Source organism: Simochromis diagramma, unplaced genomic scaffold (assembly GCF_900408965.1).
Source record: "Simochromis diagramma unplaced genomic scaffold, fSimDia1.1 OVJJ01000585.1, whole genome shotgun sequence".
In the NCBI taxonomy this organism is placed as follows: domain Eukaryota; kingdom Metazoa; phylum Chordata; class Actinopteri; order Cichliformes; family Cichlidae; genus Simochromis; species Simochromis diagramma.
The window spans coordinates 4,638,276-4,664,635 of record NW_024387398.1 but is presented as its reverse complement, the minus strand read 5'-3'; the positions used below and the strand labels follow the sequence as shown (position 1 = coordinate 4,664,635).

Genomic DNA, 26,360 nt, shown 5'->3' with positions numbered 1-26,360 from the left:
CATATTTACACTGTTAGATGCCAACTGTTCTCATATTTGTAAATTTAAAATTAACCAACCATCTAGCCAGACAAAATGAAGTTTACCCCAAGCTTTGGTTAAAAATATTGCCACTGCATAGTTTTTGTTATTGCCTGACATTGCATGTCACCTGATTACATGAAAAGCAATTGTTTTTGTGCCAAGAGCAATGTATGTCTTTCTATTGTAAGGAGAAAAAATATGACTCTGTCATCTTCATTGACATTTGACAACCTTCAGACAAGCCATTTGGTCAAATGGAACAAATGAGAGGCAAGCTGGCTAGTGTGAATGGAGATGGCATGCCTCTTAATCTCAATGAAGTTTGATCTCTGCCAGGAATATTGCTATTTCACTGCCTTCTCCTTTTTGCAGCAATTGCAGACGTCGCGATATGATTCAGTATCTGACTAAGCTCTCAGTCAGATATGCAGACATGCCATCAGTACACTTTCCAGCAAGACATTCATACTTGTTTCCCTTTGACAGGGGGGTGTGCATCACCCTCATGCTTCTGATCCCCATCTCACAGGCCGACAGGCCTTTCATATCTTTGGGGGTTTCTGTTAAAACGCAGGCATGGAGGGAGGTTCAAATGGCACAGATGGCAACGTCAGAATGGAGCAAGTTTGGGAGCTAAACTCTTTTAACAAAGGAAGCAGTTCTAAACTCTTGAAATTTAACCTTGGTCCACAAAGCCTTTGTTGCACTACAACTAAAACTCGTTTATACTGTCAAACAGGAAATGCTTTTATCTCGGTCAGGAAGATAAACTAATGCTCATCTTTTAACCCTCCTTTGGGCATTATTTCCTTCAAGAAGGCTTTTGAATGCTCTGTTGTTGATGTTGTTGCTTTTTTTATTTATTTATTTTTTACAGCGTGTCAGAGCTGACTTCTAGCTAACCTTTATAATCTTGACCACAGCAATAAAGCCGTTACAGATTCATCTCTCCTCCTGCCCTCCCTTGTCATCCAAGCCCTTAATCTTTACACTGTGCCTTTCTCCCAGAGCGGATATATAAGTATTCATCCAGCTTGGAGGCAGGGGAAATGTGACACAGTTGTATAAGGAGAAATATGGCGATGTTGGGAAGATCCTATAACTAGTGTTTTATTGCTAAATAGAGAGGGAAGTGCTCTAGGAGGAGAGGTCATAAATGTGCTATATCAATATCAATATTCATAATCCCTTTATTGACTTAACTGTTTAGTTACTTGGTTGTGGTTCGTGATCTTGTATCATAAAATTAAAATGAATGTCTACATAAATATTTTACCTTTGCTCCTCCGTGGAAAGGAATCAGTTGCTATTTTTGTTTGTCTGTTATAAGCTTGTGCTCATAACAGATCTGCAGAGTTTACTCAGGAAGAATGTGCAGAAACTGTCATTTGTTCAGCTGTTGTTACTAACAGTTCTAGCAGATTGGATTCATTTACAACATTTTCATCCCAACAATCACCAACTCGTTTAATTGTAGACCTGTCGAATGCTTGGTAATTGTATTTTTGGCCCGACTCCAGAGTGTGCGCCTCATCTCGCTCGGTGCAGAAATGCGAGCGAGCGAGGTGTGCACGCATGCGAGGGAGCGTGAGTTAAACAGATGCAGCCCTCTGCCACTTGCCTCAGGTGTCTCAGAGTGTTTCCACCACTTCCTCTCTCTTTCATCCACCGCCAATTTACCTGCCAGGTGCAATGACTCAAATAGCGACAATGTGCACTCATACTTTAATACTTTTCCGCTGTCAGTTCACACAGTCCCATTGGTACAAAGACAAGCTCAAAGACAAATGCAAGCACACCTTCATCTGCAGCATGTGAAATAGACCGTGTTTCCTGCACCATATTATTCAATATCTTTTTTGTTCTGAAACCGAGGTTAAGATTTTATTAGCAATGATTTTTTTGGAAACAAGTATAGTTTAGATAAATTGTTTGGGTTTTTTTTTTATTTTTATTGAATACATTTGAAGACTTAAATCCTCACCAGCAGAACAGTAACAAAAATCAGACCCTGGCTGACCGACAACAGCAGCTCCTGCAATTCAAATGAGGCAAACCTGCTGAGGTGAAGCTTTCGTGTTCCAGCTCTGCAAACTGGCCTGATTGGAAGAATTTCAGCGATTGTTCAGATATAGGGAGGCCAATCAGGACCGAGTACAGGTTTAATGCTCTGATTGAATGCAGAGGGAGAAAACCGTGTGGATTTTAGGAATGGACTTAAAACTCAACTGCATAAACAAAGCATGTCCTCACTGATTATACCGTTGAAAGTAAATGAAGATAAAAGACTTCCCTTATTTTGCATTTGTGTTTCAATGTCAGAAAACTGTAGAAAATATATTAATAATGTCTAAAAACAAACCATCCACTGTTTTGTGGACCTTTTTGCCCCGTGAAAGTGCATCTTATAGATTTCTCATTTGGGATGAAAGTCATTCACTGAAACATTGTGCCACAAAAAAAGAAAAAATAATCAATTTTGCACTATTCATTTTATTTACTCAAAGGTTGCCTCATTAAGGTGATGGCTATCACAACAATATACACATAGCAGGAACCTTTGGTTTTAACAAAGCTATAAAATCTACCAGAGAAAACTGGATTGGGCAGGTTCCTCCACCCATGCAAAAAGCTGAGTACTGTGTTGGAGAAACTTGATGTGCCAATCAAGTGCAGAAACTTCCCAAGACACTGAGCTTTCTTAAATTGCTACTGGACCAAAAAAGCAAACCTTGTGTTGGTTGATGTTGTGGTGGAGAAAATTGTTAAGCCATTTGAGTGTGATGGAGACACTATACCAGAGAACAGGAACATCTTAGGTGTACTCTAAGCTGTAGAGCTTATTTCACAGAATCCCCTGGGAAGATTTCTAGAAAGATGGTATGAAGCAGGTTCAACCATCAAACAGCTGTAACTCAATAATTTTGAGGCTGTTGAGTTACAAGTTGTTGCCGGGATTCTGTCACTCCAGATAAGCTCTCTTTCTCTCAGGTAAACTCACTAAAGATTTTTGGGGATATTAGGCATTAGAAAAGCTTCACCTGTTCTGACTGCTTTGTGAATCCTGTAAAACAGTAGTTTGCCTATTTTATTTATTTACCTATAAATCAGAAACATATTTCATTTGGCACTCTGTTTGTCTAGTAACAACACTAACAAGAATCGTGTGAACAAGGTGTGGGAATTTGCTCTGAGAGTAGCCAGGGGAGTATTGGATGTGTATATCAGAGCTCAAACAAACGTGTTGCCAACTCACAAATCCAGCCTCTTATTCATCGTCCATGTAGATGTTCCACAGGCCAAATTTTGACATCAGCGATTAAAGGCTAGCTTTTCCAGCTTCTTTTTCAGGAAGAGAATTTCTCATGGTTCCATAAATATTAATTGAATGGACCTAGGCTGCAGGAATAACTTATGCAAATTCATAAATTGAGGGCTATTCACCTCAAAGCAATTTGTTGATGAGGTAAGTAGGGATTCAGGCCCCAGTGCGCTAAGAGCAGAAACGAGGGAAGGGCTCTCTGTGATTCTGTGGTGCCTCGGACACACAAGTGCATACCGCCACACACAGTTTCCTTTCTGGTGGATGGCTGGTGATTCTGGACACAGGATTGCAGAGCAGATAGACTCTGCATCTACAATTAGGAGCCAACTGAGTCACACAGTTTTTTTTACAGAGGGAGAGATTTGTATAAAGATTTGTTTATTTGTTGTTTTTTCGGTAAGTGGGATTTTTGTTTGTGGCATGTCAGTTACTCTGTAGGGTCACCACTTTGCCCCAAACTACTGAATGGATTGTCTTGAAATTTGAAAGAGAAATGAATCATCCTCACAGGATTAATGGCTTTGGCAGACTTACGAGTGTTTGTATTTGTGGTTCTGAGTGAACCACATGCAATCGAATTTGCTGCATATATTCAGGATCCCTGAAGGACTTTGAATTCCACGGCTATTAATTGGACACTATTGCTAATGTTTCATTATGTTGATCCTTTTTATTTTCAAATCAACCATTTCTAACATTTTTTAATCAGCCACTGTTGGTCCATAATGCAAAATAAATAAACAAGGTTTAGAAATTGTAATGGATTGTGTACCCAAAAATTTGTAACTGGTAGTTTAATAGGGACTGTATCTACACTATATTTGTTAGTGCACACATGCCATTCAGTGTCTCGTTTGATGAAGCAAACAATCTTCTACCAGCTTAGAGTAAGATGTCTTATTTTTTTTCTTCTTGCAAATACAGCTTTAGAAAAAATATTAAAAGTTATGCAAACTTTTGTTTTACCTGCTTTATTTTTGATGCAGCTAATCATTTTTCTAAGCTTATGTCCCACAATATTTGTTTCCTTTTTCTCTTTTTTTTCTAGGCGGAGGGTTTTTCATTTTAGGTTAATGCACCGTGTCCCCAGCTGAGCCTTGCAATTTGGGGCCCAGCTTAACAGACCGTGTTTCTTTTGGATTCTCTCCTCAGTAAAAGCCACCAATATGTTGGCCTAAAAACTGAAAATATGACCATGGAAGACTATACTGTGTTTGTATTTAACTTTGAGGATACATAAGACTGTTGTAGGGTGTTCAAAATATGTTACGTACATCCTATCTGATTGTTATATTTGAACTGAGACTTACTAGGATTCTAACACTGCCAAATATTCAGAAAAAGTTGAAATATTATATGTGGGAATCGGTAGAGAAAAAAGAAAGAAGGAAAAAAAGAACAGGTGTGCTCAGATCGTACAGGATTTCACATCGGGAGGTGCTCCCTGTGAAAAGTCAGACTTGTCAAAATTATTGATGAACCAGTCAGAAGCCATTTCTACAGGTGATGCTGCTGATTTGTTTCAGCAGCACCTGCAAGAAAAAAAGATTCTGACACTCAGCATGGTGTTACCTGAATGTGCTGGTAAATATTATCACTCAGTGCTATCCCCATTATTTCACTGAAATTCAAGCCACCGGTGCACCTGTTCATACGATCTACCAAGGACGAGTCCTGTGTGACTCAATTGATGCCAAGCATTTCCAACAGTAGCCTTTAAAAAACACACACACTCAATTGATTTCTTAACAAAGTATCTATTAATACATTGCACATACAGTTTTCCGTCTCTTCTTGGTCTCCTTCACATTTGATAGTCTCTCTGGCCCCACATCCACCTCTCAAGTTATTTGCTGCAGTCGACATCCATCTTCCCAGCAAGCGATGGGTGTTGGAGAAAAGTTCCTCCCGCAGATCAAATGGTCGGAAATCAAGATGCTTCCTCAGCATGTTTCCTGGCTGGTGACTTTGAAGGAGATTGGCCCTCTCGCTGTGCTCACAGAAGTACCTCAGTTTCCCAAAACAACAAGAAGAACAGTTTGATTGCACCCAATACTACGACAATAAAGCAGGTTGTCTGAATGAAAGCCAGTCACAGTTTAGTTATGTAAGAGAACTAGAGTGTTGCAGCATCTTACCCTCTCACTTCCCTCTCCTGCTGTGAGTGTCTGTCTCAATACATGGTCTTACACTTTCATCAAACTCTCTGTGTGTCTCTGTCTTCCTCCATCTTCTTCTAACACATAAAGCTGCATCTGTGTCCTTCCTGCTTTGTATTAGTGTTGGAGAAGTTACGACTTTTCCAGTGTATCTTGTGTGCTTGTCTGAAGTGGAAGCTTTTCGCCAAAATAGAAATCCTGCCTGCTGCTTTCTTAAATACAGTAACGGTTTGTGTCCAGGCACTTTGGAGCATTAATGAACAGCGCTCCCCAAGGAAACATGCCACAGCAACGGGGTTGCTAACTATTGATTGAAATGACTCTGTCTGGCCTGTATCGGTGCTGTGTTTACATAAAAACCACCCATGGCAGCGTAGTCACTGAAAACAAAATTTAAACTGAAATATTGGAAGTTAAACTGTTGTTGTTTTCACCCTGCATCGGATTCAACTATTGTGCACTCCCACTGGTCTTTTGTGCTTAAGTGGCTTGATTGTTTCTGTGCCACTATTTGGTTATTTGTTTATCTATTTCTACAAGCCCACGCAGTTATTTTTTTTTGTGTATTTCACAGCAATGCACCTTTTCGGCCTCAATTGGCAGCTCCAAGAGTTGGACAACCAGCCGGCTTTTGAAAATGGAGGAGTTGGGAAAACAGGGCCCACTCAGTCGAGTGTAGGGACAGCTCTCTCTGCTGATGGTGAGGAAATAAGAATGACATGTAATGCACAATATTAATATTATTTATTCTTTTGTTGGCTTCACTGGATTTTAGTTTGGATTGTATATACAATATATTGTGTGGGTTTTAAATATTCTGAATACTAAACAGTTTAAAGGAAAGGGGAGGTGTTGATTAGTTATTGGCCAATGAATGAAAAACTTTCATCTAAAGTCAAGGGTTTCTTTAGTTGATGCATTTGAAATTTAATGTCAGAACAAAAAGCAGAATGAGTTTTAACGACACACAAATTAATTAAATCAAGCAAAGGTCTAAATAGCAATAAAGACAAATTGCGGCTGCAAAACATTTGGCTTCCACATTCAGCTCAATGCCCAGACTTTCAAATTTATTGAGATCTTTCACCTTCTGAATATTAATTAACTGATTCCAGACAGCTTTCTACTCTCTAATCATAATCTCGGACCATTGTGTATTCATCAACAAGCAGGCGGGCCATTGCAGCTCACCTTTACAGCAAAAGCCACCAAATTAATCTCTAAGCGCACACATTATTTAGAATGCATAGCCATGAAAACAATAATTGAGTTGAGTAGGCCAGGCAAAAGCTCAGTTGTTTAAACTCAACTAGATTTAAATCCTCATAAGTACTGCTAATTAAGATAGCATGAGACAGGTTTTGGACTGTTTAAAGGCAATCAATAGTCAGCTATTATTCTCCCTGGAGGTAAACTTGGCTTCCAGTCTTCACTTTGACTGAAGCTAAAGTGACAGGCAATGGCCTCATTACACGCACAACACTGAGGCATGCAAATAACTGGGGTCTGCCACAAACAGATATAGCCACAGCTACAGTATATCTATGTCCACACTCTATAATGCGTAAGAACAGAAGAAGCAGTAAAGGTATGCAAGTGTATCATCCAGCTGCATTCCTTCCTCAGCAGAGCCTTAGATGGTAGGGGTTTAAAAATGCTTTACAGCTTTTTCTTCTTAACAATAAAATGCATTCTTATAATAGCACCTCGCAAGCTACAGTTTTTTAATTGAGTATGAGTTATATTTAAACCCACCATTTCTCCATCTTTGCCACTCGGAGGGCACAGTTTAAAGACATCGTTCTCCAAATTGTTTTGATTTGCTGTTATTGGTCTGGCAAGGTAGTGCTCAGTATATGTGACAGATTCCATTTAGACCTTATCTGATATGAAGGCTTAGTCTATGAGTCACCGGGACCAAAGTAAAAATGGAAGACTTGGCCTCTTAGTCTTATAAAAGGGCAATTATATCTGGTCATTTTGTTGTTGAGCAGTGCATCATGGACTACAGGGAACCATTACTTTTAATACTCCCTTGCTCAGTCACAATTCATTTGGAAAAGATATGACTATTATGCCCCTGTGCATGAATAAAACAATTCAATGCTGCAAAGCAAAAGATATATGAAAAATGAGAGGATAGCAAGATTCTGCGATGACTTATTTGCACTGTTGGTCAAATGGTTTTAAAAAAATGTGTTTTTTCCAGTTGTTGTTGGAACTTGCACAATGTAACTTCTCAGTGTGTCCAGCCAATGCCAAACCAGCTCAATGGGGTTTAAATATGGGGACTCTGCTGCCCTTCCATCATTGTCCACTTTTCTTCTTCTGATATTTTGGCTCATTATCGTGCTCTAGGATGACCAACCAGTCGGTCTTCCTTTTTTCCACCATTTTGATAGCATTATGCTGTACTAGTTCCTGCAGTAGAGTGTAATAATCAGAAGGTGTAGTAACAAAGTCGGTTCTGATACGGGCTTTGCACAGAGACGAAGGCTGTGTGAGCGATCATTAAAAGTTCAGGCACCTATAGGAACTGTTTGCATTAACTTTCAGTACTTATTTCCATTGTTGTGAGAAAGCTGTTAATCCTTTTTCTTAATCCTTGAATATGTCTGCTTTTATTCATTTATTTATTTATATATTCATTCTTTGGGTAGTTTAGTTACTAGTTTTTGTATGATTTATTTGCTGGAATTCATACTTATTTTTGGAGTTATTCTAAAACTTTTGGATGGTTGTGTTCAGTCAATATCACCTTAACTCTATGGTTTCGGGTTTGTTTCTCTCTTATAGGAAGGACTAGCGTGCTTCATCCGGAAAACAACTCCATCGATACTGGGCAGGTGGACATAGGGAAGCGAGTGGGTCAGAGCATTCCACCGGGTGTGTTCTGGCACTCTCAAATAAACATGGAGGAACCAGGCTTTCTTAAGTTCAACATTTCAGTACAGAAAAATGCACTGATTGGAGTCTATGGACGAAAGGGCCTCGCACCATCTCACACTCAGGTAAAGGCTTTGATGTAACTTCTTTAAAATTAGGATAGTGTGAAACTGAGTCAAGAAAACCAAAACACATCATCTTATATTTGAAAAGTTCGATTGATAAGCGGTGAAAGCATATTGCTAGAGAATGTGCTTACTGGGGATAACTTGGATGGTTCTTTCTTTGTTACTAGTGTAACTAGATTTAGGACCCCAATATCTGGTCTCACCCTTGCTGCTCTGTTCAACTCTCAGCAGATTTAATTACATTTAACGTCCTTCAATGGTGGATATGAACATAAAGTCAAAACAGTGAAGATATCCTGACGTTTCTGGAAATCCTTCCTTTTGCACTGCCTATCAAATCAAACGCCTTTTTCTGTTGTTCTCAGTTTGTTTGCACATATAATACCCTGTATGTTTAATGTTTTGCATCAACAAAAATTATTGTACATCCAATTAAGGATGTAAAGATTTATTTTTTTAACCTTTTATCATTTATTTATTTGCACCTTTAGGGCACAACACAGTACTGACATATTAATCACCTTGTAAAGGCTTTTTAGCTGCTCAGTGCTCCATTATCAGGTTGTGTGTATTGGTTAATAGAGGCTTTTCACTAATGGGTGCCTGCTGTGTCTGGAAAAAAGGCAAACGGTGACACTGAACCAAAAACCGTAAAGTTTTACGAGCTACTGAAATCTCTCACCGAACACTTTTCTTAAGAATAATTACGGTAATTATCTGTGAGTTTGTCACTACGAACAAGCCTTTTTTTCTTATATCTACTGAAGAGAGTTGTGGTGGCAGGATTTAGAAATTTGATTGCATTTTCTATTATCTGTGGAAGCCATTTCACTGTGTCCTAAAGAAGATGTGGGTGAAACTGACAGATTAAATTCAGATTACATAAGGGTTTTTTTTTTTTCCTTTGCTTTACTTCTATATGAATATGGGGGCTTTTGCAAATTAGAACTCGGTGTAGTTCAATTTTCTGCTCTCAGGTTTGATTTGCCCATGTGTGTGGGCATGCACAGCTTTCACTTCCACTAAATGGCTGCCATTTGCAAATTGAAGTGTTTCCAAAATGTCTGATGTGTCACTTGAATGGCATTTCTGGGTATCTGAATGTCCAGTGTCTAGTGATGGTGATGGAAGCACTCAGACAATGGCTATTTTCCACCACACTTGACAGCAAAAGCTCTTAGCTTCACCTTCTCGACATTCTCTCTTAGTAAAGATGGGCTTCACTCAAGTGAAGACAGTTAGGGCCACTCTTGATGGAAGAGAGTCCAATGCAAGTGACAATAGGTGAGCTGGATTGCACTTTCAAGGTGAAAAAAAGGTAGCCCAACAAAATCAAAGACCAAAGGGTACTAATTAACAAGACACTACTTTTATGTCTCGAGCAATTGTTGCACTGACACTCAAGCTTGTCAATGGTGGGCACTGTGTCCATTGTTCCAAATTACATTCTATTCAGGTACTGGGGGCACAAATCAATGCATTTACTTAACTGAGCATGAAAGACCCCAATGAGAGATATTGACTGTTCATCGTATTCACAGCTTGGAAGACAAGACTGCATTTAAGTGCAACAGCCTTTCCACCTTTCTCAAATATAGAGTTCCTCCATCTGCTATTGAGTGTCTCTCTGTGCTGATACAAACCAGAAGTTGGGAGGAACAAACTTTCCTTTTTTCTTTTTTTTTTCTTAGCAATTTGTACTCTGTTGTACGACTACGGCTTGTCCACTCAATCTAAAGGCATTCACCGCCTCTGAGCATTCCTCCTCTGTCCATGGGGCATCCAGCAGTCTCTTCACGCTTGGTCTCTTGACTGTTACTCACCCGTATTGTTGGATTGAGATGAGTTGGGGAGGGGGCCTTTCACACAAGCTAATCGAGATGTATGCACTTGGCCGGGGAGTTTAGGGTTTCTGGGATGAACTGTTTTATTACTTCTCCCTCAAGTCAACAACACAAAGAAGTCAACTTCCGCCAGGTTAATATCCCTACCCTGCCCCCCTGCTCTGCTCAGAACGCTTTAAATCACAGCATTGACTCTTCCTGCCCCTCGCTTAATGCTCTCTTCTCAGTCGTTTGCAAGTCAACTAAAAGGTCGCCTGGGCCTTTGAGTTTGTCACATTCCTGAGCACTAAATCCTGTTTTAATTCACCTTTTGTCCCCATTCTTAATCCATTTGGACATTTGTTGTGTTTCCGTGAGACAGAATATTCCATAGGTCCTCGATTATAAGTGTCTTTTTTTTATCGCCCTTAATGTGGATTACAAAAGAATGTTAAAATTATTTGTAAATTCAGTTATTACTGAAATCAAATGATGAAGTGTTGACTTCCAGCTGAAATAAACGGAACATTTTAATATGTGGTCAAATTTTATAAACGTATGTGTCTGAATTTTCCGTTTAAAAGTGCTTCAGCTGTGGTGTCAGTCAGAAATCAATGGCTTAAACAGTTCATCAAAGCCCTCTGCAAACAGCCTCATCGCTGGATTTGAATTGGAGCTCTTTAAAAACAGCTACTGTGCCAATCTGTATGCATCCCACTCCTAAGAAATCCACAGACTCTGTTCCAGCCTGAGCCTTTCACTATAGGCTCAGTGCATCTGTGTAGCTAACAACTGCGTTAGCCAGGGGATCTGCTGTCTTCATCAGATGTACTCCTCTGCAGCCTGTAGCATGTTTGGGGATTTTTGTGTTACACTGTTTTCTGCTGCAGAGCTCTGTGTACCTTGCAGCTTCAGTCAAAATGAGGCTCAGGTGTCGAGCAGGTGCAGTGAGACCAGATGTACCAATTTACTCATTGGCAGGAATAACTCGTTACTCCTTGTTTACCCTTTAAATCAGTGTTTGTTTGGAGCTAATATATCGATATGCTGCTAAATTCCTCACATATAGCAATAAAAAAGAAAACGCCTGAGGTCACCGTGTCTTTAAGTTGCATTTGTTCTCATTCACTAGCACAGTGCCTGTTCAGGGAGAGCCCAGGGCATTTTCTGTCCCTAAAATGTACACATTTTTCCTAAATGGCTGTTCGGGCAGTCTGCTGTTGTGAAAGCTAACAGATACATGCATCATGTTAAAAAAGGGAAGGAAAAAAGTTACTAAACACGGCACAAGAACATAAAATGAGATTAATGCCAATTAATGCACTTGCTTAATGCACTTGCTAAATAATCAAACACAGACTCACCTTGCAAGAAAAAGCTACGTCAAATCAAATTATATGTGGTCATAAATGTTCATTTTATAATCTCTTGCAGTCAGCGTTGGTTCTTTAGACATCTCACAGTAAAGTACTGTGTAACAAATATTTTAATCAAACTAATCACTCATCCAAATGATACCAAACTTGACAGTGCACAAGCATTGCAAAATGAATCATTGATTAGACTGATTCTTTTAATGCTTTGCATCTACATTCTACTGTTTATGATATCCAATGCTGATTTGCATTCAGTACAGTGGATGGTTATTTCATGGGAATAATCTTGGAATCCATATGGTTATTTCTTAGCAATCTACAGATATCAAAAGAAAATTAGCAGGACCATTATCATCAATGATGTCAGTTTTCACTGCCTGCCAATCGAGTCTACTGACTTAAATTTGAAGAAACTGTGTAAAATGTGTATAGACGTGATTGAGAAACATGGTATTTATTTATATTCTGGACAGGTGCTCCTGAACTGAATAAATGAGAATTTTTACTATCACCATTATTACATTATCAATGTTAATTTAGCAGATTGTAATAAACACATTGCCAGCCTGTCTGTAAATTCACTCCCACCCGACTTAACAATATATTTTTGGAACATTTCTGAGCATTTGCCCTAGAGCCATATCAGCTCTATCAGTATACAAACACCTCTCCAAACCACATCTATCAACTCCAAATAGCTTTCACTGAAAAATCAACATTTATTATACTCTGAATATTTGCTGTGTACACGAACCTGTTATAGCTGTGTCTTGCTTTACAACTAACTTTGAGTCCCTGTCAGACTGTGCATGCAAAGCATTCAATATTTAAAAAGATCAAAACTTTTTGAAAACTCTCTCTCTCTCCTTTACTGTCTGATTTAATTAGGCTGACATTAAAGGTCCATCTTTTGCATCTGCTGGAATCTGTTCTGGCTTTTGTTTTGCAGTATGACTTTGTCGAGCTACTGGATGGCAGTCGGCTTATCGCCAAAGAGCATCGGGCTCTGAGTGAACCGGACACAAGGGCCCGCTCAGACCCAGTTGCCGTCCACCAAGCCGGATTCATCCAGTACCTGGACTCAGGAGTGTGGCACTTTGCGTTTTATAATGACGGACGGAACGTGGAGACCGTGTCCTATAACACCATCATCCAAGGTATGAGGACACACATCTGCTATGAGAATGAGTGCAGTTGAAATAGTGTGTAATAACATGTTCAGAAGACTTTAATTTAGCTGTGCCTGCATGAACAAACACTTAGATATTTGGAAAATCTGGCTGCCACACAAACATGCTGAGCTTTTTAAACTTTGAGAAAGCAAGGAGGCAGATCTGGGCTTCCGTTGGAGGGTAGTGGATTATTGTGCTCAACACTATAATGCAAGACCATACACAGCATTGATCCTTCCCTCCTAACAACCTCTTCAGTGTTCTGAAGTCTGTGAAATTTCCTTGTGGGTTTTGCGGTAGGAAAAACACTGAGGTTGAGTTAACGTTTTTTTCTTTTTCTATTTCCTTCGGGGGTTCCATTGATCTGGCCCTACAAATATAAAGGTATTGACGTGTGAGGTCAAAATTGCCTGGGTCCGAAGCTAGCTCAATGAACATCCAATACAAGCTAGAGTAATAACAAAAAAGTTTGCCCCCTTAACGCAGATCAAAATGAGGGTCCCAGTCTTTTGGGGGTGCCTTTTATGAGCGATGGTCTGTTGAATGAACACAAGATCTGTCTGTAGGATATGTCAGATTAACTTCAACTCGGAGAGGATTTGAGTTGTAAACACTCAGGAGATTGCATTGCTTGTGTGGGCATGATCAGTCATTCAAGGGTTTGGGGTGGTGGTGAAGCGTTAGCGGAAATAAGAAAAAGGAAATTGTGTCAAGGAAATACATTTGTTGTAATTTGAAATGCCTTTGTGGCTTTTACTTAACATGGCTTACATGGGAACAATTGGGCTGCAGAATAGTGTTATGGAGGCTTAGACCTTATTCAGACGTGGACAAATAGCTGTAAATGTATGCCATGACTGATACAAGCACTGCAGATAAGAGATGCTTAGAAATTCTAAATTAATGCAGGGGGGATAAAAGAAAAATTGCTGGCTTGGCTGGCTTGCAGTATTTCACACATTTTTACAGTTGTCAGATGTTATATTAAAGAGGAAATTTAGATTTGTTGTAATGTGACAATCTGATGAGTTATTAATTGTTGGAATTACATGCTGCTGTACCCACAGAATCGGTGACAGAGTGCACACACAACTGCTACGGGAACGGGGAGTGTATGGCAGGATCGTGTCACTGTTTCCCAGGATTCATAGGACCATATTGTTCCAGAGGTAATTGCTCAGCGTCTTTATTCATCTTAAAGGGTCAGTTCAGCTAAATTAAAAACAAACAAAGACAGCTATATATATGTGTGCTTTAGAAAATTGGATTGCCATAATATAACTGAAGTAAATACACTTTTGTTTTTATAATGGTATGTTTGTCAGTTGGTAGGTTTCCAGCAGTCTCAAACTAGAAATGCAGAATTTGCTGTTTAGACAGTTTAAAGAGACTCCAGTGGATATATTCATGCATTGCTTGTCCACCAGAAAGAACAGCTCAAATATAATATTTGCTTATGTATTGTACAGGCCTTTTCTGTGTGTAGGTCTGTCTATCTAGCTATCTGTGACCTGCTCCTGTAAGACTGAGGTGCTTCCTGTTCTGATTCTTGATACGATTTGTGTTCTGGCTTTTGGTCATCACAGGCTATAACTGTACTTGCACTTAACTGTTGCAGTTTCACATTATTGACAACTAACTCCAGCATCTTCATGACTTTCCATTTGGAACCATGCAGATGTTCCTGCTTCCCAGATCAATTTGCTTAAAAAAAAAAAAGTGATATATAGTTACGGACAGAAGGTCCTGAGTTCAATTCCACCACCTGCTTTCTGTGTGGATAGTGCTCTCCAGGTACTCCAGCTTCCCCCCACTGTCTAAAGTGCAAACAGCTGTCTGTCTCTAAAGATAAGAGGAAGAGACTGGATGGAGAAATAGATACATTTTTAACTACAAGTTCAGTTTAAAACAAGTGCACAATCGATACGTGAATACGAAGTTGTATCTGGGAACATAATTTGCCTACCAACCACTCTAAAGACTCGAGGAAGTTTTCATTCTCTTGGCTGTTTTTTTGGCAAGCTAAGCCTGCGGGCTTGCTTGCTTTACATTTAAATTATAGACAAAAAAGGGAATCAGATTTCTCATGTAACTGCAAATCTACAGTATTTCTGATGTTTTTCCCATCTACATTAGATGAAAAACAAAAAACAATACAGAATGATAAAAATGTACCTGATGTCTTTCTTCAGCCGCCTGTCCAGTGTTGTGCAGCGGTAACGGCCAGTACACCAGGGGGCGCTGTCAGTGCTACAGCGGCTGGAAAGGCACCGAGTGTGACGTTCCTGCGTCCCAGTGTATTGATCCTCAGTGCGGGGGACATGGGCTCTGTGTTGCTGGAAACTGTGCGTGCAACACAGGACACAAAGGAACCAACTGTGAACAAGGTAACCTGAAAATAAGAATTCTTCCCTCCGGATTCAAAGCAGCAAGATGCAACATATTCCTGTATGAAGCTCGGGGGGAATCGACACAGTCCATTGGTGAAACAATTGGTGTTTTCGACTCCACCAAGCAGATAATGCTTTGGATGTCGTTATTGATACGGGTTGTATGAATTAACTCCCTCTTAGTGTTTCGAACACATCAGGGTACAAGCTGGAACAGATTGAGCAGAGTCTATTGATGCAGTCACCTATTGGAAGGCTCCACAGATGAAGACACTTGTTAAAATCAATCAGTCAATGGCATCTGTTCCTCTGCTTACTAAGGAAGTGCTCCTTCTTCTCTCTTGTCAAGCTCTTTCACCTCCCCCGTTCACTTCAGTGCATTTAACTTTATTGATCTCCACGCAGACAAAAAGCAATTATAAGCTCAGATTTACAGCTTACAGGAGCTTTTGACCTTACATGTAAAATGCTATTAAGTTCTTTAATGAATATACTGTGGTTTTCTTTGAAGTGAAACAATATGGGAAGGAAACATTTATGGGAGGAAGCTGCTTTTGTAGCTCCAAGTAAGGGCTCCAGTTTGACAAATTGGCAAATAATCATTATCAGCGTCCGAGTAGATATAGAAATGCACGGCGCAATCAACACTAGAAGAAGCAGAAAAACGTTGCAGGAAATTATCCCTTGTTAGTAATGGGTTGATTATGTTGGTCATAATTGCCAATTATTAACCTAGATCAGCAAGTTGGTCTGCAAATTGTTAATAGTAATTGATTGTATCTGTCTAGACACTAATTGTGCTGCTTTTCCTATCGCCTGTAATGGAGCATAATTATGCTGCCAGTATGTTGGAAGCACCCTATAATATACCGTAGAGGAGCTGGTTGAACATAGGGTGGAAAATTACTACTGGCCACCACCAAACCCTGCAAAAAATTTCAGCTGCGCCTCACCAGCCATCATCTGGCACTCAAGTATTTCCACTCTAAAATGATTTTTGGCTGGTAGCAGACTCAAAGTGGCCAGGGTAAATAAGTAGGGTTATATCCAATCTAAAAGTGGTAAACTGACATTGCTGTCACACTTGCTGTGTGTCCTCAGTGGACTGTGTGGACCCGATGTGCTCTGGTCACGGAGCCTGTCATCATGGCGAGTGCCACTGTAACCCAGGCTGGGGAGGGATCAGTTGTGAGATCCTGAAGAGCACTTGTCCAGAGCAGTGCTCCAGTCACGGCACCTTCAACACCGACTCGGGAACCTGCATCTGCGAGGCGAACTGGACAGGTGCCGACTGCTCCATAGGTCAGAACGCTTTTTCGCTTTCTTTCCACCTCCTAAAGCTATCGTGTGTAGGGTTTATGATTTTAGGTTATATAATAATTATTATTTTCAAAGTCATTAAAGAATAATTCTATTTAATAATTCATTTTAATTAATAGTTTGCTCAATGAAACCTTAATGCGATGAAAAACGGTGACACACACATACCTTAAGGTCAAGAAGAAATCTGTGAATTGGAGCTAAATATGAAATGAATAAAAACGTATCACACTGGATCTCAGCAAGACCATTTACCTTGAAAGGTGACACACTATTTAATACCGTTCTATTTCGTTCCTTTGCTTTCCTGTCAACCGACTAATTGAGCTTCAGCTTTAACTTGATTTTCATTAATATAATGACAGAAGTTTGCCTAGTTTGTGTCGCAGCTCTGCTTTTGGTCTTTTTCATATTTTAGGCACATTTTCAAATTCTACACATTTGCCAAAATAGAATTAAAGCAAGTTGGTGTTAAATCTGTAGTCTTTTATTGTATTTGTCTGTCGCATTGCTGATTAGTGCAGGGTTGTTCCACAAACAAGTCAATGCAGACAGTGCAGCGAGATCTATAGTATTTTTTTTTCACTTTTTTTGTGGAAGAAGTTTCTCTAACGAGTAATTGGTACCACATTTCTCTGCGTGTATTCCAAATAAACTCCCCCTCTTGCTGTGCACAGACACCGGGTATCGTAAACAGCAGATGTATAAGCCTTTATTACCGGTTTTAAGTTGAAATAAAAGCTGTCTCACACAGTGCGGTGCATCTACTTCTGGTTATCTTATTAAGAAACCTAAGCAACAATTATTTAAATTTTGAATAGAAATTTAAAAAAGGAATTAGAAGAGAAATTTGTGTGATTTATGATTTGATCTTTAATAATTTACAAAAAAAAAACGACACAATTTGAGGTAATTTATCACTGATGTTTTTGAAATATCATTAAAAGAACATTGAAGAACAATTTGTTTTCCTAAATGAATATGCCACGTTTTGGAATGAACATTTTAAATCAGTCATAAATCAGTGTTTCTCAGCTTTCTCACACATAAAGCACAAAGGAAACAAAATTATTCATTTGTTGAGTTCCACTGAATCATAGCCTGGGACTGCACCAACAGATAATGATGAATAGGAGTTTGGCTGACTGACATTTCTCATCTGAAGAGCCATGAATACATGTTGCTTTGGTGTTTTATGAGCACTGCTGTTGGTTACACCTTTTTTATACCACCCCGTTTCTTGTTTATTTTCACAATACAACATTTTCAACTAAAGACAGTATGTTTTATGATGAGGAAGCGTTCCCAAATGGGCAAATGGGAATAACAATACCAAATGTCTGTTTACATGACACAAACACTCTAAAATATCAGAAAAAAAACCCCCAAATCTCAGCTGTTTACCAAGTGAAAGTAAGAAAGTAATTTCACCTGACTCCAGGAAACAAACTCGATACAAAGGCTTTGTTGGATATAAGGAGACAAATAATGACATGAGTCACTCATGTTTGGACATAAGTCTAGACTGAAATCTGTCCTAGTTCTGCTAAGTTCATGCTTTGCTTTTCTTCCTAAACTTTCTTTGTTAAAAAAAACCTACAAAACCAGCATATGACTTTGCTTAAATTGGATTACCAGACCTGATGTTATGGGTTTTGATTTGCTTACCAGTTTGAACCTAAATGATTTTTTTTTTTTTATAAAAAGGAAAAAAAGGCAACTGCCTCATTTTGTCACAGGCTGAATAACTCAAACTGCCGATGTGATCACGCCGTCAAAGTTGTGTAGTGAACACTTGTAGCATGTGCAGATTATAAACACAGCATATGTTCAGAACAAAAGCGTCGACTCCACGCTACTTTTGCGTGACCTGGCATATGTTCTTCTTGAAGAGCAACACAAATGTATTTTTAACATCATAAATGCAATGTAGTTTTGCTGCAGCTTTAGGTTTATTTTCGAGGAGATGAGAACAATTAGTATTCCCAGCTGCTCACAGCACACCCTTTTCATTTGTTACCAGGTTTGCATTCAGGCGGTTTATCTCTCGACACAGGTAGGTGACATGATAGTTCAAAGGCTGGCCCCTCCCATCTGTTATCTGTGCGTGAGATGTAGATGATTTATTTGCAGTTCCCCCTTCTTGGAATACACTATTTCTCTGTGCGTTAAAACCAGAGAAAAACACATGCTGAGTCAAACAATTAAAACCAGAAAGTTGGAGTTTGTTTCAGTCAGTATAAAAGGCTGTTGAATATATTACTTTTGGCTGAACTTCAAGCAGAAATTAAAGCATAAGAAGGCTGGATGGTACGTTTGAGATGCCTGTGCAGGCTTTTTGAAGCAGCATGTAGCCAGTTTGGTTGGCACTCAAGAAAAAAAAAAAGGAATTTTGTTGGTGAAAAAGATTTCTTCTTTTCTTTTGTGTCTCACTTTATTTTCTGTTTTTTTGAAAGAGAAGTCATTTATTATTCTATTAAACCTTTTGACATTTCAAACACAATCCTCTCACTCAGCAAGATATCTCAGGCTTGTCAATAGAGAGGGTGGCCTCAGTGCGGTCCACAACTTAGGGAGTTTACTCACCTGGGTGGGTGGAGAATTCCTTGGTAATTAATGCTGCAGTTCTTCTTTAATTAAATAAACTTTAATTAACAAGCGCGTAGCATGAATCGACCGCCCACAACCTCTCAGTCAGGGGCATGTTAAAGGCAGATAAACACTTTTGGACTAATGAAAAATTGATTGCATAGATTCTATGGGAAGGAGGTATTCCTTTGGAATTGAATGACTCCTCTCCAGAGGCACACTTAATATTCTACAGTGTCGGCTCAGCTTAATCAGAACCATCCAAGGTCCGTCAATCGAAGAAAAACTCTATTCAGAATGCTGGAACAGAGAGTTAAAAGAGCCTCAGTAAAGGGGATGAACATAGGAAAAGCAGCAGGGGTGGATTGGTTTTAAAAACAAAAAAAACCATGAACATCTAAGACTTGTTACATTTTGGGCAGCAGAATGAAGCTGGCTAATTTGCTTTCACTGACAGCTATACCAAGTTTTAAAAAAGCACCTAACTTTTTCGTCATGCGGCTCTAAATTTTCTATAGCATTTATAGTCACTTAAAATTTGAGGACATACTTGAGCTTCTTTCGTCTCGCACACTGACGGCTATTGTCACAGCAGAAAGCTTTATGGCTCTTCTGTTCGAAAGCTTTGATAGAAGCTCTTAGTTCCAGGAAATCAACATTTCTTATTCCCAGACAAGAGCAGCCACAGATTGTTGAGCATTAGCTTTAGCCTGGTACAGACTGATTTACTTACCACCCATGGATTCAATCATTTGAATTTTGTAAAGATAACACAGATTTATAACAGCTGCTCAGTTTTTTTTTTCAGAACTCCATACTTGAAGACATGCTGATCTAACATTTTATAAGAACCCACTTAAATCCATAACCCTCGCCTCAGTCTGCCAAGACGCCATGCAAATGAGTGTTCGTAATATGTAAAACCTTAAAAGTGGTTGTTTTGGAAGTTTTTGGATACACAGTAATTGCAGTGTTTCATTGTTCAATGCTTTTATGGTGATGACAGGCTTTGTTTCATTTGATGGTAACCACACTTGTAAAAAAAAAACAGTTTGTGAAATAATTTGAATTTAAAAAAAAATAGTTACAGGAGCTACAGCAAAAGCAAGAAATCAACTGTTGATTGTGCGTGTGCTGGAAAGAAATGTCCTTTTATTACGATACTGTCATGAGCATTAGTTTTACTGAAAATGGGAGAAAGATGTTATTGAGAAATAAATTTCCTATCAGCTAGATGTCGAATGAGTCATACGTTATTAATAAGAAGACCAAGTGCTTATTTTTATATACCTATAAAGAGTCTATAAGTGATTATTTTATACACTTTGCTATCTAAAGAAGTAGCACAAAGCAACTTCTCAGGTTAAGGGGAAAAAAGAGTCCAAGGTGCCCATTTCTTCCAAATGCAACTTGTTTTGGGCTCAGAAAGCAGATAAACCTTCATAGACTTCCATGTTAAAAGGCCAAACTTGAGAGAAGAAGAAAAGCATGTTTACAGCCTGGTACAAAAGAAAGAAGTTTATTTTATGGGATTATTTTTTTATGTATTATCCGCTGGTTAAGTCTGACGTCATTTCCAGGTCCAAAGACTCCTTTGTTCCCAAAATCAAACACTCAGGGGCGGGTAAAAGTTAAAAACAGTCTGAATTCTTTCAGCTCCAACAAAATAATCAGTGTGGCTGTTCTCCCAGGGTTTTCAATAAAGTTTAACATCCAAGAAGCTATGAAAACAGGATTTACAAAGTTCAGTGGAGTTGGAACTCTGCAAGAAGTTAGCTCTTTAGTTTCCTGCTAAAGATGATAGAATATTTTCTGATTGAAATATTTCGGGGAAAAAACAACAACAAAAATGGCTTTTCTATCATTATGGACATAAACAGAAATGCAAAAATAAATAACAACGACATTTGAAGAGTTAGTAAAGGTGGGTTACCTGACTTAGAATCAAATGATAAATAATATATAATTAATTTTTTCCCTTAGTAAAAGGTTTTGTTGAGGGTAAACGGGCAAAGCCAAACATAAAGCAAGAAAAATGCTGAAAACAGAGAAAAAACCTCAAAAAACCGTTAATAGAAAGTCTAAGATCACATCCACAACACAAGGATGGTTTTGAATATATTGATGTGTTGTTTGAATTACTGTGGAAAAAGTCATGATCCAAAGCTTAATATCAACAGTGAAGCGCAGGATAGTCGAAGAGCACCTGCTATGGTTGACTTTTGACAGCAGTACAGTATGTCAAGCATTCACACAACCAATAGAAACACAGAATGACCAGAGCAGGCTCATGTAATAGACAGAAATTCCATATTACAGGCATAGCGCAGCAGCCAGTGCAACCATAATTTCCGACTCGGTCAACCTGGCGGTCGGCGCACAGCATGTCGCTTTTTGTGTGAAACGGCCCTGATTTTTTTCTGAAGCATCCACATAGTCATAGAAAATGATTCTTTCTATTAAATAAAACAGCATTACGACACGTTAAAAAGACTGCAGCCTCTGTGGATGCAGCAGGATCTTGGACCACGAAACATGATTGATACAGCACTGCTTAACAAGCGAGAGAGGCTTCTCTGAAAGACAGGTGGTGGGTTGACAGACGGCTAATTTGAGTCACTGAACTGGAGCTATCCTCCACGTTTGTAGTGTTTGATCCTTTTAGAACATTTTAAATTTAATTATGTTACAAATTCTACGTTTTTTGTGGACAGTTATTTAAGATCGTGCTAGAGGTCTCGCTGTTTTTTTCTCTTCGTATTTCTTTGTTTTTTTGTCAATCAGTGAATTTCTAGTATTATTTATCCATCCATCCACTTGCTTCCACTCGCCCTTACGACAGATGGCATGTTATTATTTATGTTGGTGCTAATTAGCAGGTACTTATCTGTGAGATGCATCCATATAGTGTATGAATGCACCCTGCTAGCCTTAGCTGATAACTTGGCACTCTACCCTTTCGTCTGGCTTCAGACTACAACATGGCAACTCCCCAAATACCGAACTCAGAGATTCAAAATGGTGCAAACAAATGGCTGAATCTTATGTTTTCAGAGCTTTTTCTTTGTTTCTTTGTTTCTTTGTTTGTCTGCACCTTGCTGAGAGGGGAAAGGAATGTGGGAGGTGTGGCCAACACGAGTGCTCCAATGGGACATACAGAATATTTGAATGTTATAACCTTTAATTTTTCATTTCTTCAGTGTGCATTTGAACTAGTTTCAGTACACCCCGTGCATATTGCAGTGTACAGTCGTTTAAAGGCTACATGGAAAACATAGGATTTTCACCTGGATCCATAAAAGTGATCATGTCATATGTCAAGATTAATATGATAAATTGTAGATGAAGAAATATTATTTTTTCTTACCACTCAGTCTGCATTTTGGTAAAGTAGCAGCAGGATAAAACTTAAAAGGACATTTTTTCTATGCAAATTATTATTATTTTATGTCTGTCGTGCATTCCAGTCTACACTCGTTTTAAAAAGAATTGTTTCCACAACAAGTCCACTGAGATCCATATCGCACAAGAAAGCAGCAAAGGCCTGACATTTCCCGTGTATAACGATGCATCTTAAACATTCTTTTAACAGATAGCAGTAATTTTGACTCTTTAGATGAAATAGTGTCAGACATTGAAGTAGTTGCCTTGCAGTGTCGGGATTTTTCTTGCACGGTTTTTATGTCTTGTTTACAGTTAAACTTATTGGCCCACTTTAACTGAGGAAGCTCACACTTAGCAAACATCAGAGCGTTTTTTTTCTGCGTTGGCAGATGCATCTATTCAGCATACAAAAATACACGAGTCTAGAAGGGAGGGGGAAAAACGACTTTTCAAGGAACAGAAGCTACATGTCTCCATGGCTCTTTGTTTTGCGACAGAGGTGTGTGTGGTGGACTGTGGCCCCCACGGCTCCTGCATAAGTGGTGTGTGTCACTGCGAGGAAGGCTGGACAGGACCAGAATGTGAGCAGAGGGACTGTCACCCACGCTGCATCGACCATGGAGTCTGCCGAGAGGGCAAGTGTGACTGCCACCAGGGCTGGACGGGTGAACACTGCACCATCGGTGAGCCATGGTGACACATACAGTAACGTACACCTACACACCCTTGACAGAAGGGCACAAACTGCAGAGGAAATTCATTTATGGGCAGATTTAAAAGGGCAGCTCTGGAGTGTGAATGTCAGTATTTTCAGCGCAGCTTCAAGCATCAGGCACAGATTGTGGTACTGCTGTCGCTGCTTACCTTTTCAATACAACTACCTTAGCATGGCAAGTGATGAGTAGTTTTTGATGATATTCACAGAGCTTAGAGGTAAACAACTGCGTCTTGCAATCCAATTTTCAGAGATCACTGAACCAAACACTGTATCCATGATCTTTATCCTTATCTTCCTTTTTTTTAATGTTTATTTATATATTTATATATCTTCTAAACATTTCTGTGTCTTATAACATTTCTTTTAAATGTCTGTCAGACACAGTCAGCGTTGGAGGGTAACTCAAAAAGATTTACTCTGCTACATGTTTATTACGGATTTTTAACATCAGTTTATCAAACCTGTCTCATTTTTGAAACTATATAAAACCTTTTTGTCTCAATAACTAACCAGATGCAATAACAAAGCACTTCTCGTGTAAATATTTAGGTGCTGGAGAATAATCCAAATTTTATGGTATAAACACTTTTACAATAATTACTGAGCATTTTAGTGTCAGATTTTCCTTCAGAGTGACTCTATTTACACGGTCTTGCTGCTTTTTCAGTAAAAGCTTTGAGTGCTTCCACCCCCACTAGCTTCGGTGACTATACTGAACATAATAACACCATTTTTCAATGTATTCATTCCGTTCATTGTTATTAATTTGATGAATTTTATTATTTATTTTTAATTTTTTTTTGTTGGCTGCTGATCCTTTTGGCCACCAGCTTCTGTTCAACAAATCTATTTGTCTTTTACCTGCTGTCAAATATTGTGGTGAGTATAAATGTACTGGAGGTGGATTAAAACTAGAATTAAACCTTGGAAACAGAGAGAAACTTGACAAAATGAATTTCTGTTACAAGGTTGCCAGTTTTGCTTTTAAATCAAGATGTAACGAAACATTTTCCAAGTTTAAAAAAAGAAGCGCCGGGATCTTACGCACAGATGTTATCTCGTCTCTTTAGAGAGAAGAAAAAAAATCTTCTTGCGACGCCGTATTACAATTAACTTTGTAATTTAGAGCATCGGTTTAGATATTCAACCTTTCGCCTGCTGAAGTGACGCCTCTTTTAGTGAGTCAAGGGCAGGTATTTAGGGAGCCAAAAAGCCACGGGTAGGCCTCTTTGGAATATCATTTTCCTGAAATGGCAGTGCTTCACCTGGCATTAATGAGGATAATGAGTTCTGAGATGTCACTTCCTATTGACCTTTAACTCAAGCTTCCTTCACACCTTACCCTTTGTCAAAGGTCCTGTAGTTAAACCTTGACCCGCCGCTTCAAGCAGCATTCCCCCAAGTGTAATTTCCAACCTCTCAATGCCGACACATTCTCTCTGAAACAAAGATCTAGCACTCCAAACTCTTGAACCCTAATTATGTATTTACAAGTTCTCTCATCAGCAATCCCGCTGTCCGCAGCGCAAATCCATCTCCAAGGGGAGACGAGATTGCAGTGAGGGAGTTGTTGGGGGGGTCACATTCCTGATCTTATTAATCTTTCCCTCCTAAGCGCCGACTGTGCATCATCCATTTTCGCTTTCTTTCCTTCCTTCTGTTTAAGGTTCCCAGCAGGAAAGTAACTCCTTGCTTTGGATGCAGGGTCAATGAATAGGCAGTGCGTTACCTTTTCTTGGACGACTGGGAGCCTATTTTGTCTTTCAAACCCTGAATAACTGCCATTTGCACAAAGCGTCTTTTAATCACATTACATGGTCAGAGTCTGAATAGAGGACTTCCTTGGCCATTGTATTGTCACATGGATCTAGATCCTGTTTCATATGCAAGGCTTAACCCATTGTCGCTGCTTTCTCAGTACTGCAGTTTTCCGCTAAGGTGTTTTTGATTTGTCTTTGTGTGCTGCTGGTTCGTTGGCACGCTGTTGTTAAAATCGCTGAAGGAGAGATGATGGGGGAAAAAAAGTATAGTATTCTGCTTCATGATGCATTCATATTGGAATGAGGCCGGGCCTATACTCCTGACAAGCAGACAGTAAAATGTTTTGAAGCAGACCCAGATGAAACTGGCTCATACACTCTGACAACAAAGAGTGTTATAACACACAGATATAAAGAGAAACAGTGCGCTCGCCGTTATTTTAGACCATCTTTCTATGGCAAAGTAAATCAGCTGGAGAGTTTTAAAATGAATATTTCACTGGGAACATATTGCCGAATTCTTTTATGTTGCTTCCTGTAGACAGAATACAAATCATTATCGGCATCTATAATTCTGATTAATCACTTAGTGCTTTAATTAACATCTACACTCACTTTTTAAATGCTAGATGTTTCCTCTTGATGTAGCAAAACTGTGGATCCATCCCTCTAAAGATGCTGCTTCTCTTTCTTCTTCTTCTCTTACATAAATGTCCTACTTGTCAGTTTCCCCCCCCCTATTTACATATCTTTAACTAACTTTTTCTTATGTCCATTCTCTTTTCTATTTTATGTTTGTGTGCCTGCCTGTCTGTCTCTTTGCAACTCCGTCTTGGCTTACATGTATTAGCCCTGGATTCAAGAGTATCAGGTAACAAAAAAAAAAAAAAAACACTTTACACTTGAAAATTATACACTTCACGCTAGATATTTTTTTTCTGAGCCAGCTGAACACCTTTATTTTGCTTAAAAAATGTGAACTGTGTTAGCAATGGGTGAGCTCACTGCTTCCCTCTCTTTCAGTAATATCAATAACATCCTGTCACTCATGCTTAATATTAGCTATTCGGCTCAATCACCATAACCACTGTGATACATACAGAGGAGAGAGATTGAAATTAGAGCAGCAGCTAACACGTGGGGAGGACAGCAATAATCTTCGGGAAAACTACCTGCAAAGCTTCTTTTCCAAATATTTAAACCAAGTTGGCAGGTACATCAGCTTTATGCCAACCACGGTTTCCACTTTTTGTACTCCCTGTAAGTTACAATAAGTAAATGTGTTTGTCAGTCTTAGCTCTCTGCC

The 26,360-nt window shown here is 39.1% G+C and overlaps 1 protein-coding gene across 8 annotated transcripts in view; it reads left to right on the top strand.

The window, feature by feature from the left end:
* The window catches only part of si:dkey-237h12.3 (teneurin-3), a 132,357-nt gene that overhangs the window by 67,933 nt on the left and 38,064 nt on the right, over window positions 1–26,360 (top strand). For 5 of the 8 annotated variants that reach the window (XM_040010185.1, XM_040010186.1, XM_040010188.1 and 2 more), the window contains exons 7-14: window positions 6,083–6,208; window positions 8,305–8,519; window positions 12,671–12,878; window positions 13,961–14,062; window positions 15,086–15,280; window positions 16,385–16,585; window positions 23,074–23,259; window positions 25,905–25,925. In XM_040010185.1, coding sequence (XP_039866119.1) covers window positions 6,083–6,208; window positions 8,305–8,519; window positions 12,671–12,878; window positions 13,961–14,062; window positions 15,086–15,280; window positions 16,385–16,585; window positions 23,074–23,259; window positions 25,905–25,925 — 1,254 coding nt within the window. The remainder of the gene's footprint in view (window positions 1–6,082; window positions 6,209–8,304; window positions 8,520–12,670; window positions 12,879–13,960; window positions 14,063–15,085; window positions 15,281–16,384; window positions 16,586–23,073; window positions 23,260–25,904; window positions 25,926–26,360) is intronic. The other 3 variants (XM_040010190.1, XM_040010189.1, XM_040010191.1) reach the window with 2 other exon arrangements.